This window comes from Apodemus sylvaticus, chromosome 19 (assembly GCF_947179515.1).
Source record: "Apodemus sylvaticus chromosome 19, mApoSyl1.1, whole genome shotgun sequence".
NCBI classification, from domain to species: Eukaryota; Metazoa; Chordata; class Mammalia; order Rodentia; family Muridae; genus Apodemus; species Apodemus sylvaticus.
In genome coordinates, this window is record NC_067490.1 from 11225599 (window position 1) to 11241639 (window position 16041).

General features: G+C 49.5%; 1 protein-coding gene across 9 annotated transcripts in view; it reads left to right on the plus strand.

The window, feature by feature from the left end:
- Pcnt (pericentrin) overlaps window positions 1–16041 on the plus strand; it is a 90603-nt gene that overhangs the window by 43830 nt on the left and 30732 nt on the right. For 7 of the 9 annotated variants that reach the window (XM_052164444.1, XM_052164445.1, XM_052164450.1 and 4 more), the window contains exons 19-25: window positions 2988–3217; window positions 3672–3788; window positions 3894–3914; window positions 6069–6272; window positions 7832–8002; window positions 11741–12586; window positions 15071–15751. In XM_052164444.1, the coding sequence (XP_052020404.1) occupies window positions 2988–3217; window positions 3672–3788; window positions 3894–3914; window positions 6069–6272; window positions 7832–8002; window positions 11741–12586; window positions 15071–15751 (2270 nt within the window). The remainder of the gene's footprint in view (window positions 1–2987; window positions 3218–3671; window positions 3789–3893; window positions 3915–6068; window positions 6273–7831; window positions 8003–11740; window positions 12587–15070; window positions 15752–16041) is intronic. The other 2 variants (XM_052164449.1, XM_052164446.1) reach the window with 2 other exon arrangements.

Below are 16041 nucleotides of genomic sequence, written 5' to 3' on the forward strand. Positions count from 1 at the left end.
TGGCCCTTTCTTGTGCATACCCTGTGCCCGAATCCTGTCCCTGGACACCTTGTGTTTTATTCACATGAGGCAGCAGAGACAGAGTCTCTGAGGGCCTGTGGACTGTCTGGCCGCCTCAAGAAGTATCCTGCATGCCTATGTTGGGTTTCTTTGGGAATCTCTTGGGGCTGCCATCGCTCTTGTCCTATTCTTTGTGACAATTGTCACAGTATGGCCTGATGTTCTGGGCAGCGCCATGGCTGTGCTGTGCTGGTGTGTTCCCGACAGAGACTTAGGAGGAGGTTGGGCCAGTACAAGAGCGTGGCAGTGGCCCTCTGGCCTTAGGGAATCTCTTGTCCATTGGTTGTCACCAGCAAGCTCTTGCATCTTCTCCTGGAGTCTCACTTGGAATTGTTTACCCAGCCCTAATTTTTCCTCTTGTCCCTTTATCCTTCCACGGTGGGTGGGGTGGGAGGGGTGGGGGGGGTGGGTGGGCAAATTTATTTTGAGTTCACTTCCCAGACAGCTTCCCAGGACCTTTGAGAACCCCCATTCTGCCTTCCTTTCAATTTTTTTTTTTTTTTGGTTTTTTGGATTTGGTTTTTTGAGAGACAGGGTTTCTCTGCATTGCCCTGGCTGTCCTGGAACTAACTCATTCTGTAGACCAGGCCGGCCTCGAACTCAGAAATCCGCCTGCCTCTGCCTCCCAGAGTGCTGGGATTACAGGCGTGCGCCACCACTGCCCGGCCCTTTCAATTCTTTACGAGGATGCTGTGTTTTCTCTAAAATGACCTCCCGCACCCCTGCGTGCCGGGCTCTGTGTCCGCCTGAGGGCAGCCAGTGGTGTGGTGGATGCGCAGGGCCTACAGTCTGGAATGCTGGCGGCCTACGCTATACCACTGTCCCTGCTCGGGCCTTGCCTCCCTCCCTGTGATGCTGTCTTTCCCGTTACCACAGGCGCTCCTGTCTCGGCAGCACAGCAGGACACAGGTTTGTCACGAGTGAGCTCCCCGCATGCTGAACTGTATGCTTGCATCAGACCTCAAATTACTAAGAGGAGAAAATGCTTCCGAGCTTTGGCGGCAAAGTAGTGGATGACATTATAATCTTTAATAACCATTCCTAAAAAGCAGCAGCGCCGTCCCATGTCACTGTTCCAGTGACATTTACTCTTTTCTCTAATGACTCTCCCAGTTATAAGTCCTGTTTGTGCTGTCTGGCCAGAGTTGATGCTTTGTGTCCATTATGCTGTCTGCCCAATCAGGTCCCAGTGAGGGCTCCTCGCAGGGGACCTGGGGAGGGGCTGGGCCTGCCTGTGTGGCTCTATGCCTTGTGTGTGTGGAAGTCCTCATCCCACAGCCCGCATAAGCCACAACCCCACCACTGAAGGGAAATGGGAGGTGGTGTCATGAGGCCTTAAAGGGACCCGCGTGTTTCTCCATGCTGAGGCCCTGCTTAGACTTCTCCCTTAATGGAAGCTTGGGAATGACATTGTTACAGCTGCATGTTTAAGGACAGTTTCCTGAGACTGCTGACTTCCTAGCATGGACATTTGTTATAATGTTACATTCCTGGTCACAGTTTGTCAGGAAAGTAAGAATTTATGAAATTGACTGGGACAGCAGTGCAGCCTTTAATTAATCCCAGCACTCAAGGCAGATAGCAGGCGGATCTCTGAGCTCCAGGCTAGGATAGCCAGGGATATACAGACAAACCTCAAAAAACAAACCAAGCAAACAAACAAGCAATAAATTGATTATGTTTTGATAATCTCTCAGGATTTGTCACTAGTGAATCCTTTTAAACAAGAGGTTTGTTAATCTATAGTTTCAGTTCCCAGGGGGCCCTCTGTCTATCCATGCCTTACTTCATTTGCATTGTTAAAATCCTGGAAAATGCACTACTATTTGTGTGTTTATTTTGTGACATGGCGGTCAACCCCTTTCCCACGGCCCTAACTCTGGCCGGTGTCACTTGTCACTAATAGAAACTGGTTTTTGGAGGCTGGCAAGTCCATGGTGAAGCAGGCCTGTGCCTCAGAAGCTGTGGTCCCCTTGAAGATACTGAAGGGCCAAGAGAGGGAATCCTCCTCCCCCACTTTTGTTGGGGTTAAACTCATTCCTGAGGGTGGGGTCTACAAGCCTAGTTACATCTCAAAGGCCCTCGCATATCAGCTTCACTTTGGTATTAAATTTCAATCTGGATTTTACTGGGGACAGGCATTCAAACCCCAACCCTGTTTTGATTTACTAAATGCTTTAGTTTTCTCCGAGATATGTCATTGTCCTGCCATAGTTCTGCGAGTGCTTCTCCAGAGCCAGTGTTTTCCCCTACCCCCTAAGCTGTCAGTAGCATGCAGGCCTTAACCCATGTTGGATTTCATGTTGGAGACAGAATGCTCAGAATATTGTGGCTGGTTTACTAGAACACACTGTTTTGGAGGCCCGGGAGTAGAAAGGGGGTTGAGGCAGGCAGGGTCTCTGTGTAGATTAGCAGTAACAGGGATCCACCTGCCTCTGCCTCCCAAGTGCTGGGCTTAAAGGCGTGCACCACCCCTGCCTTCAGGACACACTTACATCAGACTTCTAAACCTTAGCCAGCTTTTACTTAAAAGATGTGACTTTTAAGTAAAGTCACAAAGTACTTTCTGAAGTAATTTGTATTTCCAGAGATCACCTCACAGAGTTGTGGCTATGTTAGGATGTGGGCTTACAGTCTGACAGGTGACAGGGTAGCTCAGGCTTTGGTTGTCACAACTGTGCAGAGGAGAAAGGGCTTTGGAGAGGGGTCGAGGCTTAACTCTTTTCGTGGGGTCATGGTTGAATCTCAGGCTCACAGGGCAGCTGGATGTGGTGATGGCCCTCTGAGTGGTCCTCTGCCGTTCCAGTTTGGATTCCTATGAGCAGTCTGTCAGGGTCTGGTGCTGACAAGCCACCAGTCACAAGCCCTGCTTGGGGCAGCTCGTTCTCTGAGGTAGGACTCCATGTCTCTTTTCTTGGCTTCCTTAGCACTGCAGAAGGAGGTGGACTCTCTTACCAGAGACCAGTGGGAGTCCAGGAAGCAGTCTGAGAAGGATCGTGCCACGCTGCTCTCTCAGATGCGCGTCTTGGAGTCTGAGTTGGAGGACCAGCTTGTGCAGCACCGGGGCTGTGCCCAGCTGGCCGAGGAAGTGGCCACCCTGAAGCAGCAGCTGGCTGCCCTCGACAAGCACTTACGTAGCCAGCGGCAGTTCATGGATGTAAGAAGGATTTTTTTTTTTTTAATTTACATCACAAAAACGTACTAGAGCACAAACAGCTGTAATGCCCACCAGTGGCCTTGTTGTGTTGACTATGGTAGGTAGGGAGTTGTGTGACTATTCTGGCATCTTCTTGACCCATATCTTTTCCTACTATGGTCTTGGGAGAAAATTCTGGCAGTGGAGCTGTGTGCTGGCGACCCAGGAGGTGTCTATAGTTTCTTTCTGCAGAATGCAGAGCTGCCTGTGCTGACTGTGGCCTTCCCGCCCAACAGTTTCAAAACGCTGTGACTTCGTGAGACACGTCCTTTGCAATCTATCATCAGATTGCTACTTTTATCTCTGATTTGAAAACTTGACAATAACCAGGGGGTCGTTGGGTGAGCGGACGCGTGTGGTGTGTGGTTGCAGCCTTGTCCTTGGCTTTGTCCTCACGCATGGTTTCCTGTCCCAGGAGCAGGCTGCCGAGCGCGAGCACGAGCGTGAGGAGTTCCAGCAGGAGATCCAGAGGCTGGAGGGGCGGCTCCGCCAGGCAGCCCGGCCGCAGCCTGCCGGGGCCCGCGACAGCCAGGTAGGTCAGCCTGCGGTGTCCCGTGTCTGTGGGTGACTGGTTGCCACAGCATCTTAAAACTTTGTCTTCCTTTACATTTCCCTTCCTCGGACTTGGAAACTACAGTGCGGCCAGCCAGATGAGGAGGTAGGATGGACGGCACCTCCTTGCTTTGGTCCCTCTTGTCCGCCATGGCTTACAGCTTCCTAGCACAGCTTTGCCCTACGCTGCGTGGTAGTTGGCTGCTGTCTGCACTGCCCTGTTGCTTGCTCTCTGGGCTTTTGTTTGGGGCTGTGGAAGTCTGCAACCCCTTGTCCAATGTAGCTGTGGTTGATTTGCTTTTTTCAAAAATGACACTCGTATTAGGAAAGAATGGGTGCAGCATAGACCTGTCTTTGCTGGGCGAGAGGCCTGCTGTCCAGCCTTGTGCTGAAGGGATGCAGTGAGGCCCCTGCACCCCTCGATATTGCAGGCTTCATGATGCCTTCCCATAAGTTCGTTGGTCTCATAATGGTCTATGTTAAATGTAAAACAGGAACAACTGTGGCAGTTGGTCCGGGAAGGAGGCTGACATATAACACGTGATTCCCTTCAGGGATGAGGTTTAATAGATGAGTGGGTTTCAAGGATATGATCGTGGGGAGAGAGCATTGGAGAGAAATGTATGGAGATAGTGTATAGCACTAAGCATGATGGGACATCAGGGGAGGAAGGAAGCAAGCTTGAAGAGTAGGGGCTGGAAAACAGCCCAGCATTTAGCATGTGATGTAGGCAAAACAACCATACATATAGAGAATTTTTTCTTTTCTTTTTTTTTTTGAGACATAGCCCTGGCTGTCTTAGAACTCACTCTGTAGACTAGGCTTACTTTGAACTCAGAAATCCACCTGCCTCTGCCTGCCAAATGCTGTTTTTGTGGTTATTTGTTTGTTTATTGTTTTTCAAGACAGGGTTTCTCTGTGTAGCCCTAGCTGTCCTGGAACTCACTCTGTAGACCAGGCTGGCCTTAAACTCAGAAATCCACCTTCCTCTGCCTCCCAAATACTGGTTTTAAAGGCATGCACCATCATGCCTGGCTTTTTTTCCTTTGTCTCCAAGACAAGGTTTCTCTGTGTAGCCGTGGCCATCCTGGAACTCCATCTGTAGATCAGGCTAGCTTCAAAACTCAGAGACTGAACCTGCCTCTGATTCTGGAGTGTGCCACCACTGCCCAGACATTTTTCTTTCTTTGTTTTGCAACGCTTTTGTAAAAATGCTTTTTACTTTTATGTGCATTGGTGTTTTTACCTGTATGTGTCTCTGTGATGGTGTTGGGTTCCCTGGAACTGCAGGTACAAGACAGTTGTGAGCTTCGGGTGCTGGGAATTGAACCCAAGCTCTCGGGAAGGGCAGCCAAAGCCCTCAGCTGCCGAGCCAGTACACTCCAGTTCACTCTTCTTGTTTTTGTTTTTGATTTTTTTCTTTTAAGATTTATTTATTATTATATCTAAGTACACTGTAGCTGTCTTCAAATGTACCAGAAGAGGGCGTCAGATCTCATTATGGATGGTTGTGAACCACCATGTGGTTGCTAGGATTTGAACTCAGGATCTTCAGAAGAGCAGTCAGTGCTCTTAACTGCTGAGCCATCTCTCCAGCCCTGTTTTTTTTTTTTTTTTTTTTTTTTTTTTTTTTTTTTTTTTTTTTAAAGAGTGAGAATAAAGAGTCAGAGGGATGCACTCGTACATGGTGGCTCATATCTGTAACTCCACTTCCAAAGGCTCCAACAGCCTCTTCTGACACAGGCACACCCATGGCATACCTACATACATGTGAGCAAAGCACGCATGTTCACAGTTAAAAATAAAGTCTGAAAAACTTTTTTTAAAAAAGTGAGGTAGGTGAGCTGTCCTGAGGCGGTGAGGTGGGCAGAAGAGTTCATCCTGAGCAGTTCACCCCACCCCCCAGGAGGCTCCTGAATCACTGGAAGATAGAACTTTACAGCTTTGTAGGGGAGGCATGAATCTTACATCATGTGAGATGTATAATAATAATTCAGCATGGTACTTACGACAGAAGGGGTGGAAGAACCAGACACCATAAACAGACTGTCCAGTCACTGCACTCACTGCCTGTTTCCTGAGGCTTCCAGGGATAGCTTAGAGGGGCGTGGCCTCACGCAGGCTGTGGACCCTAGGGGGCGTGGCCTGATTCTGGCTGGTTTTGTTATTGACTGTTTTATCCAGAAGTTGTTTGTTTGTTTGTTTGTTTGTTTTTATAAAGTCTCTGTTGTGTTCCTCATACATTTGTTTCTGTGTTTAGGTGGAATTGTTACAAGAGAAATTGAGAGAAAAATTAGATGGGTTTAATGAATTGGTCATCAAGAAAGATTTTGCCGATCAACAGTTGTTAATCCAAGAAGAAGAGATTAAGCGTCTCGAGGAGACAAATGCCAGCATACAAAGACAAATGGCCCAGCTCCAGGAGGAACTGGAAAAACAGAAAAAAAGCATGGAAGAACTAAAGGTAAAGTTCCTATTTGGGTCGCAGTACTAAGCTGGCTGTGGAGGAATGTGGACGGGCTGGCCATGCCGGAGCTGTAGCATCTCTTGGGCATGTATGTGGCTTGAAACTAAGGAAGGGGCTTGTATCTTGTTCCCCATGTTAGGCCTGGACAAGTCCCCAGTGGCTTCAGGACAGCGGGCTGGCTTTGTCAAGACAGGGCCGTCTCATGGCCTAGACTCAGCTGGGTCTGTGCTTGAGTTCACGGCGAGGACTTGAACTTGGGAGTTTTCCTTTGCTTTTTATCATCAGATGTTGCAAAAGTGAGAGCCAAGGAGAGCTACTCAGCAGCTACTCAGTAGCTCGAGGGAGGCGAGCGAGGCAGGGGTCCCGTGTGAAGGGGTTAGTGGAGTTGACAGCGGTGCTGATGGGGACCTGAATTCCCCTTGTTTTCTTGATTCTCCTGTTTAACCTGTGCGTTCCGGATTTCCACCTTGCTCCCGTCATTCCCTGCAGCTCACCTCAGGGCTGTGGCCACCTTATTCTTTGATATAAAGAGAGTGAAAATGCCCATGTGTTCTCCTCACATTGGACCACCTGATATTGTTTGCCGCTTTCTTTATTCCCTAGTATTGTGAACACGTAATCTATGTACAGTAAATGTTCTCTGAAACCTTTCTTTTAAAAGAATTGTTGTATTTTATGTGTGTGGCTATTTCGCCTACATGTAAGAATGCCTACAGAAGGAGGCATTGGATCCCCTGGAACTGGAACTGTAGCTGTCTGTGAGCTGCTGTATGGGGTGAACAGAATCGAACCTGTGACCTCTGGAAGAGCAGCCAGAGCTCTCAACTGCTGAGCCGTCATTCACTCCATGGATACTTCCTCATACATTCATGTTCAGCACTTGGACATATCGTCCTATGTGTCCTGTTTTTGTCTCTGACCCTGTGCTTTTGTAAGTGCCACTGGCCCAGGGGACACTTACATACACCGTTCAGTGATTACCAGGAGTTTCTCACAGTAGGGTCCTTGACACACCACTTCGGCTCCCCTCACCAGGTGGATCTAGCATGATCTCTGTTAGGTTCTGTTGAGCGTGTATAGTCCGGAGATCCACTGAGCGCAAGCGTGCCCGGGTAAGCACCCATGAGTGCAGACACACCCACTTCTGCAGGAGACCTCATGGTGGCTTAGATTTTTATGACAATTGATTCCTTTACCTTCCTTCCTTCTTTCCTTCTTTCCTTCTTTCTTTTCTTCCTTCCTTCCTTCCTTCCTTCCTTCCTTCCTTCCTTCCTTCCTTCCTTCCTTCCCTCCCTCCCTCCCTCCCTCCCTCCCTCCCTTCCTTCTATATAAGTACACTGTAGCTGTCTTCATGTACACCAGGAGAGGGCATCAGGTCCCATTACTGATGGTTGTGAGCTACCATGTGGTTGCTGGGAATTAAACTCAGTACCTCTGGAAGAGCAGTTGGTGCTCTTAACCATGAACCATTTCTCTGGCACTAATAATTGTTTCCTTAAGTCCCTGGTTCCTTAATTGTTTTCCTAAAATAAATACTCATTTCCCCCCTGAAATAGGAAAGAGAGATTCTAAAGCAAGAGCGCACGGGCGGCTTACTGCTAACACCTGTATTGCGGTCCAGGCTGGATGAAGCTGGGTGTCTTATGTTTTCTCAGGGCAGCTCTTCTAGGGGTCCGGAAGCCCAACTAGATGTAATGGAGAGGACACTCTTGCAGCACGAGAATGAGGTAAGTATCATGAGCGTGTGGCGCTGCCCAGCTGCTGCCCCAAGTCCCTTAGCCCTTCTGCATCAAGGCTCACCATCCAAAACCAGGCAGCAGTACTGTGGCCCAAGTGTATACTTTGTAACTTTGTCGGCTTCTATCATTAGAGGATAACAATGCTTAGATTCTGAAACCTTCCAAAGCTACTTTAATAAGTATTAAATATGTTAAAATATTAGAAAAATGTCAACACTTCTTCATTTAGATGAAAGGTTTTGGACTTAAAAGAACAGCTAGCAAAGATCAAAGATGACTTAGCAGCTGGGCGTGGCATCACATGCCTTTAATCCCAAGCACTCTGGTGGCAAGCAGATCTCTGAGTTCAAGGGCACTCTGGTCTACCAAGCAATTTCAGGACAGCCAGGGCTACACAGAGAAAAAAACCAAACAGCAGTGGCTCTCCTGCCCTAGGGGATTGTCAGCCGGTATTGGTCCACGGGGGCAGTGGGAGCAGAGATGACGACCTGGGGGTTCAGAAGCCCTGTTGAATACCCACGGGGAGTCAGATCAGCCTTAGTTGGTGTGATTCAAGGCTTATATTATTTGGGGGACAGGATAGAAATATACAGGATGGGCAAAGGCCGTTGGCTGAAGACTTAAGGTACTGAAATGCTTTCTTAGCATGGGAGGAGCATTCTAGGAATCTCAGGCCTTGTAACCTGAGAGTGGCATCTGCACATACATGTGAATAATCAATCTTAAAAAATGTCAGTTAGAAGAGTCCTCAATGTCTCTGTTTTCTGAAAAGTGGTTAATGTGATGAGATTTGTGATTTCTTCTTTGACTGTCATAGTGCAGGCAGTTGATGTTCATTTAATTTGTGTAGTTCTGATTTTTGTTTTTTTAAAGCGTTGGCTGACCTTGAACTCAAGATCCATTTGTCTCTGACTACTGAATGCTGGGATTAAAGATGTATTATTGCAAGCCTATAGATCTGAATGTAGTTTTTATTTTAGTCTGCAAATGTATTTGCAGAGCAGATTGTCATTTTTCTTTCCCTTGGGCCTTTCTGCATAGGTGTTTATCAGCTCCTGGGTTCTTCTGTATCAGGAGCGTGCCGACCAGGCATAGAGGAGACGCTCCGAGCTTGCATATACATTTCCGTAGTTCCCAATGTGTTTTAGCCATAGGTCAATTCCAAACATCATTGGCACCAGGTTTCTGTTTGTAAGGGAGTTTCAGAAATGGCGTCTTTCAATATTTCTTTGAATCTCTATAATCATGTCCTTGTTCTCCGTTAGCCTGTTAACACAGTGGACTGCATGGTGGCATTTTCAAGCGCCAAGTCAGCCTCACATCCCCACAACACACTCGCCCGCTCATGGTGTAGGCTCCCGTGTGCAGATGTTCTGTGACGTTATCTCTCTGTCCCCACCACGGACATCAGTCAGCACTTGACCTCTTTGAGTCAAAATTTTTTCCTTCTTTTCTGTTTTCTGGAGGAGATAGTCTAAAATTGGTATTAATTCTTAAATGTGAAGTTAAATTTTTGTTTGTTTATTTTGTAGTTTTACCTGTTTGGTTTTTGTTGTTGTTGTTTTGTTTTTTAAAAGATTTGTTTATATATGTGAGTACACTATCACTCTCTTCAGGCACACCAGAAGAGGGCATCAGATCCCATTACAGATGGTTGTGAGCCACCATGTGGATGCTGGGAATTGAACTCAGGACCTCTGGAAGAGCAGACAGTGTTCTTAACCACTGAGCCATCTCTCCAGCCCGTTAGTTTTTGAGACAGGACCTTTCTATGTGGTCCTCGCTGTCCTGGAGCTCACTGTAGAGACCAGGCTAACCTTGACTCACAGGGCTCTCTGCTCCCCTTGGCCTAGGATTAAAGACGTGCATTTTCGTGCCCAGCTGGGAAGGAGAATTTTCAGTGAAGCTGCCTGATTAACCTTTCCTATTGCGGTTTGATTGCATCTTCTTTTCATTTCCTTGCTAATTACAGGACACGTAAAATTAATTTCCTATTGAGAAATTTAGAGCCATTCTTCCTTGAAGTATTTTTTTTTTTTGCTTGCCCTATTTTCTCTTTGCTTAGTGTTCTAATTACAAATACACTGTATATTTTTCATATTATGGATAATTTGAGCCGTGCGTATTTTGGGGGGTAGGGTGGGCACATGCTCTGAATAATCCTTAAAGGTCCGTTCACTGGCCTGTCCCTGTGTGTAGCACACAGAACAGGTGAGCAGAATAGAGCTTTATGTACATTTAAAGGATAAGTCTTGCTTTTCTGTTGCTGTGCTACGACACCATGACCAAAGCAACTTACAAAAGAAGGCATTTATTGGGGCTCACAGTACCAGAGAGTTAGATGGCGTTCATGAGCATCATGGCGGGAAACGTGGCAGCAGGCAGGCATGGCGCCTGAGCGGCAGCTGAGCATTTTCACCTTGCTTCACAAGCAGGGGACTCAGAGCTAACTAGGAATGGGCTGGGCGTGTGCTTTGAAAACTTCCAAGCCCACCCCAGTGACACAGCTCCTCTAATAAGGTCACGCCTCCTAATCCTTCCCAAACTGTTCCACTAACTGGAGACCCAATATTCAGGCAGGAGTTTGTGGGGCCGTTCTCATTCAGAGCACCCCGAGGGTCTTATCTTTGCCACAGCCTTCTGTTACCCGTAGAACATGACCTTCCTGTGCACTGTCTATGTGGTGTACAGCTGATACCATCCTAAGCAAATTGGGGGCAGCAATGGTCGGAGAACTACTTGGTTTGGTTTGGTGGTTTTAGGTTTTTAAGACAGTTCCCACTGTCAGCCGCGCTGGCCTCTTGTCTTCCTTGTCCTGGGATTAGAGGTGTGCACCTGGCCACACCCACTGGCTTCTTTGTGTTTTTATTACAGGCCTGGTTTGTATTTGTGTAGGAACTGTGATGTGGAGCTTTCGAGGTCACATGTTGTTTTGCAACCCTTGATATTTTGAAAGCGGAATATGAGACATTCATTATTTGAAAACTTTTAGAGCACAAATCGATTAGACTTTTCCTGGTTTGGGTCACTGCCTGTGATGGTGTCTTCAGAGAATGGAGTTGGGCCATATTGACATCAGTACCAATCCCAAGTTCCCACTGACTGTTCTTGTAGGCATATTTCCTATCTCGGTTCCTTTAACGTTACTGGGGACTAGGTGAGAGTGCACGCCTAGTGAAGGGGTTCACGTCACACACGACACGGCGGCAGTCCTAGAGCCTGCCACCATGCATACCGTGCCCACTTGGGTGGCAGGAGGGGCAGCAGCTGTGGGTCATCCAGCACACTATGGCCCAGCTCTGGCCAGTGGGACAAGCTAATGTTTAAATTACTGCTTCAGGAGACTGACAAGTCAGTTAGAAGGATAACAGAGTCTGGGGTCTCACTGATGTTGCAGGAGGTGTGTCAGTCCCACAAGTCGGCACAGAAAACTTAAAAGGCCATAACCATCCTTGGCTGAGGAGAAACTGCTGTTGGAGTTTCTGAGTTGAGACGCGGGGCTTTGGGGAGGGCGTGTGTTGAGCTGTGCTGAGATTGGCTCTTCTTTCTTTGAAGAGCAGGTGTACTGTGTTTGGATTTACAGACCAAGAAGCCACCAGGGCATACTGTTGGTTTGTCCCTGTCTCTGTTCTTTTTGGGGGTCAGCCTCCAGGGTTCCGTGCCCTGGAATGGGGAGGCGCTCAGGCTCTGTCTGACTACCTCATGACGTGTGTGCTTCCTCCGTAGGTTGCACACAGCAGAAACTCTGAGATTGAAGAGCTGAGAGCCGTCATCGAGAACTTGCAGGAAAACCAGAGGCAGCTGCAGAAGGACAAGGCCGAGGAAATCGAGCAGCTCCACGAGGTCATTGAGAAGCTGCAGCACGAGCTGAGCCTCATGGGGCCCAAGGTGCACGAGGTCAGCGATCCTCAGGCAGGCAGCCTCCACAGCGAGCTGTCCTGCCTCGGGGCGGAAGGCCTGGGCGCACAGGCGCTGCGGCATGAGCTGCAGGCCGCGCAGGCCGCCAAGGAGGTCTTCGGGCAGCTCCTGGCAGACCAGGCGCACGGGCACAGCCAGGCTCTGGAGGCACTGCAGCGGCGCCTCCAGGACGCAGAGGAGGTGGCTGCAGGACACCTGGCTGAACTAGAGCGCCGTGTGGCCCTCAGAGAGGCTGAGGTGGAAGCCATGGCCTCTCAGCTCCGAGAGTTCGAAGCTGCCCTGAAGGCAAAGGAGGCGATCATCTCGAAGAGAGATTCCGAGATGGACGCCGTGAACCAGTGGAAAGTAAGCCATTCCCTGGAGCTGGAGGCCATCCTTTTGGCTCTGGCTCACTTCCGCCATGCTCTGGGACAGCAGACCCTTGTCACCCCAGGCCAGCCTCCCGAACTGCGGCAGCTGCGAATGCAGTGCGCCCGCCTCAGCCACCAGCTACAAGCGCTGTACCGGCGTTTCCTCAAGTGCCAGCTGGACCGGCATCAGCCTCATATAGGATCCGTCGGCTGCGCAGAGGCACAGGCTGAACATGAGGAGGAACTGGAACAGGAGGGAGTCAGCTGCGGGCTAGCCTTGGCTCCCCACAGCCGGGGCGCACAGGTAGACCTCCATCCTTAGGGGCTCCAGTAGGAAGCCTTCTGCTTCTGTCTTTCTACCTTTAGTGACGTCTTCCCTCCCCCCCCCCCCCAGGGTTTCTCTGTGTAGCCCTGGCTGTCCTGGAACTCACTCTGTAGACCAGGCTAGCCTCGGACTCAGAAATCCCCCTGCTTCTGCCTCCCAAGTGCTGGGATTGCAGGCGTGACCTCTTTTTATTCTGCCCATTGGGCTGCTCTTGTCATTCCTGGCAGGGCAGAGAAGAGCGCCCGGGGCTTGGCTCCCCTGGGCGCAGTAGCTCCCCCTAGCGAATCCTACTAGCTTTAAAATTATTAGCATTTGAAATCGCTTAAGCTTTTTAAAACAATTCTTTCAGTGTTTTGGGTACTATACATAGTGACACAGGTTACTTGGCATTAATTTCATGGGGTTATGTTTATCTTATTTTTTTTAATAATCCTATTTTGAGCTCCTTTATTGTGCAGCAGAAGGCCCTACCCAAGCTGTCTTTTAAAACGGTTCAGTTCAACAGCTTTCAGGATTAGCTGCCTGACTGTTCCTACCTGCTCCTTCTGCCAGTGGCTCCACCCTGCAGTCCCTACCCCAGGCATCCTCCCAGAGTCCGAAGTCCCCGCCTGCGGTGCCTGTGGTGCCCGCTGTGCCTGCTGTGCCCGCTGTGCCCGCTGTGCCTGCTGTGCCTACCGCCGGCTGTGGGTGCTGAGCAGAGCTGGAAGCGCTTCCCTCCAGTGTCTCTGTTGTCTGTGTAGCTCCTATTGCTCAGGGGGTCTGAGGAGCAGCCAAGCCACATCTGAGTCCCTGACTAACCCAGTCCCAGCTTGAGAGCATTGGGTCGCAATGACCCTTTCATTGGGGTCACATATCAGATACCCTGCCTACCAGATATTATGATTCATAGCTAGAAAAATTAGCTATGAAGTAGCAACGGAAATAATTTTACACTTGGGGGCTCACCACAACTGGAGGAGCTGTATTAAAGGGTTGCAACCTTAGGAAGGTGAAGACCACTGCCTTAGAGGCTCTCTGTGTTTCATCTGGTCAAGGATAACCTACAGTCTGCCTTCAGTGTCCTCTCACACTGAAGGATGCCAGCCTCCACAAGGCCCAAGTGTGGTGGCAGTGCTAAGAGGCTGCCAGAGGCGACCGGAAGCAGAGATGCCCTCAGTGAAAGATGCAGTGCCCTTGAGCATGGAGGGTGGCAGCAGGGTCCTTGACGGGATACAGGCGCATGGGCCTGGTGAACAAAGGCGGGCTGGGCCAGGCCCTGCACTTGGGGCAGGGTGCATCATGACAGGGCTGCTTCTGTGAGGTGGGAGTATTCCACGGACTCCATCCACATAGTGGAGTCTCCTCTGAGTCCCTCACCCCTGTTGTGTTGACACTCCTTGTGCGTTCTGCAGTCTGCATGGATAACTCCTGTTCACATAAACACCAATTTGCCCCACTTTCCAAATCCAAAAATCTTAGAGATTTTTAGTAGCCATGATTGGTTTCCAATGACCCTGCCAGTGTCTCTCCAGCTTTGGAAGCCTTGAAATTTTCTGAGCCTGCCTTCCTTCCTTCCTTCCTTCCTTCCTTCCTTCCTTCCTTCCTTCCTTCCTTCCCTCCCTCCCTCCCTCCCTCCCTCCCTCCCTCCCTTCTTCCTTCCCTCCCTCCCTCCCTCTTTCTTTCCTTCCTTCCTTCCTTCCTTCCTTCCTTCCTTCCTTCCTTCCTTCCTTCCTTCCTTCCTTCCTTCCTTCCTTCCTATATCTTTTATTCTAAGAAAGGGTCACTTTTTACTCTGGGAGAGAATGGTCCCTGGGGCAGTGTTGGCATGTTTAGGGTCAGGATTTAATGAGGAAGTCCAGTCCACCCTTGACTGGACCTAGGTTAAGAGCGGGACCTGGACCTGCGCTGTGATTCTGAGATGTATCCATCTCGAGCCCACTGAACACTGAGGGAGTATGCTCTGTGAGGTCTCTCTGGAGAGCAGGCGGGCTACAGCCGACTCCCCATGCTCCGATGGTGGCTCCGCCTGTGGTACCACAGTGCAGGTGCTTGCCAGCGAGGAAGCTCCACGTTCTTGAGCAGTCACAGCAGTTCGTCTCTCAGTGTTTGGATATAGAACCTTCTAGATTCTTTTTTCCTCCAATCCAATCAAAACCAAACCAAACCAAACCCCAAGATCTTGAGAAAATCACCACACACCTTGATGATGATATTTGTCTTTTAGGTAAAAAAAAAAAAAAAAACAAAACAAAAAGCAAAACAAAAACCCCCAAAACCATGAAAAAAAAAAAACCACACTCACCCCAACTTTCAAGCTTTAGTCCTGTTTTTCATGCCATTAAATAAACTCGACATTGTAAGTGTCTTGAAGGTTTGCTATGGATTCTCCCCTTAGGTGCTCATTTTCTGTAAATAGTTCAGAAACACTAGAGAAATAGTGGCTTGTAACTCACCTGTCCATTTGCATATTCTCCTCCTACACAGGCTAAAGAACAACACCTGGAGGACTGTCTGGGCAATGCCAGTCTCCTAGCCCGGGCCAGACAGCTTCAGGAGGAGCTGGACCATCGGGTGCATTCCGTGGACTCCAGGGACACCAGCATGGAAACTTCTGGATTACAGCAGCCAGACCTGTCGGAAAATGGGTCAAGTGATCGTTGTCATAATGGTGGCGCGAGTAAGCCGTCGCCTCCCGATGATGTGCTTGATACTGCTAAAACCACGTGGGATGTAATTGATATTATTAAAAATCAGGATTTGTTGGTCCAAATTGAAATGCCAGATTTCCCCACTCAAGAAAAGTTAACATCACAAGGTGGACCTTTCTCCTCCCAATCCGCGGTGCACCGTGACTCCCTCCTCACTGAGGAGGCTGAGCCCCAGAAGGACACAGTGAGGGCGCTGGACCTGTCTTTGTGGAGCTCCCCCGAGGTTCTCCGGAAGGACTCGTCCTTGGAGCCCCAGCACAGCCTGCCCCTGACGCCGGGCATGGGTCCGGGGAGCCTGCACAGTGTGGACATCTCCTCCCCAGACTGGACAGACCCACTGCTGCAGGCTGATGTGTCGGGGCTGCTTTGTTACCCGGGCAAGCCTGCCACAGGCCAGGCCCCGCTGTGGGCGGTGGCCCCTTCGGCTGAGAAGCACCATGCGGAGAGGGCGGCCACGGTAGGTGTCTCCCCGCACTCCCTGGGGCAGACATTTGTGGGTGGCCAGTGTTTTCGTAGGGTGCATCACAGCAAGGCCATTGTTGGCTCATCTGACAGTGGCTGCCTCACAGTCGCTGAGGAGCCTGGTTTTCTAGAAGAAAGCAGCCCCCCAGCTGCTCTAGGGTCTCTTAGATCGTTCAGTCATGTCTGAAACATGGGGGATAAGTGCACTCCTCAGAACTTCACGTTGTGGGTCCTAACTGATGTTAGTTCTGAGTAGCACAGTCATAATTCTTATGTCATTTACAA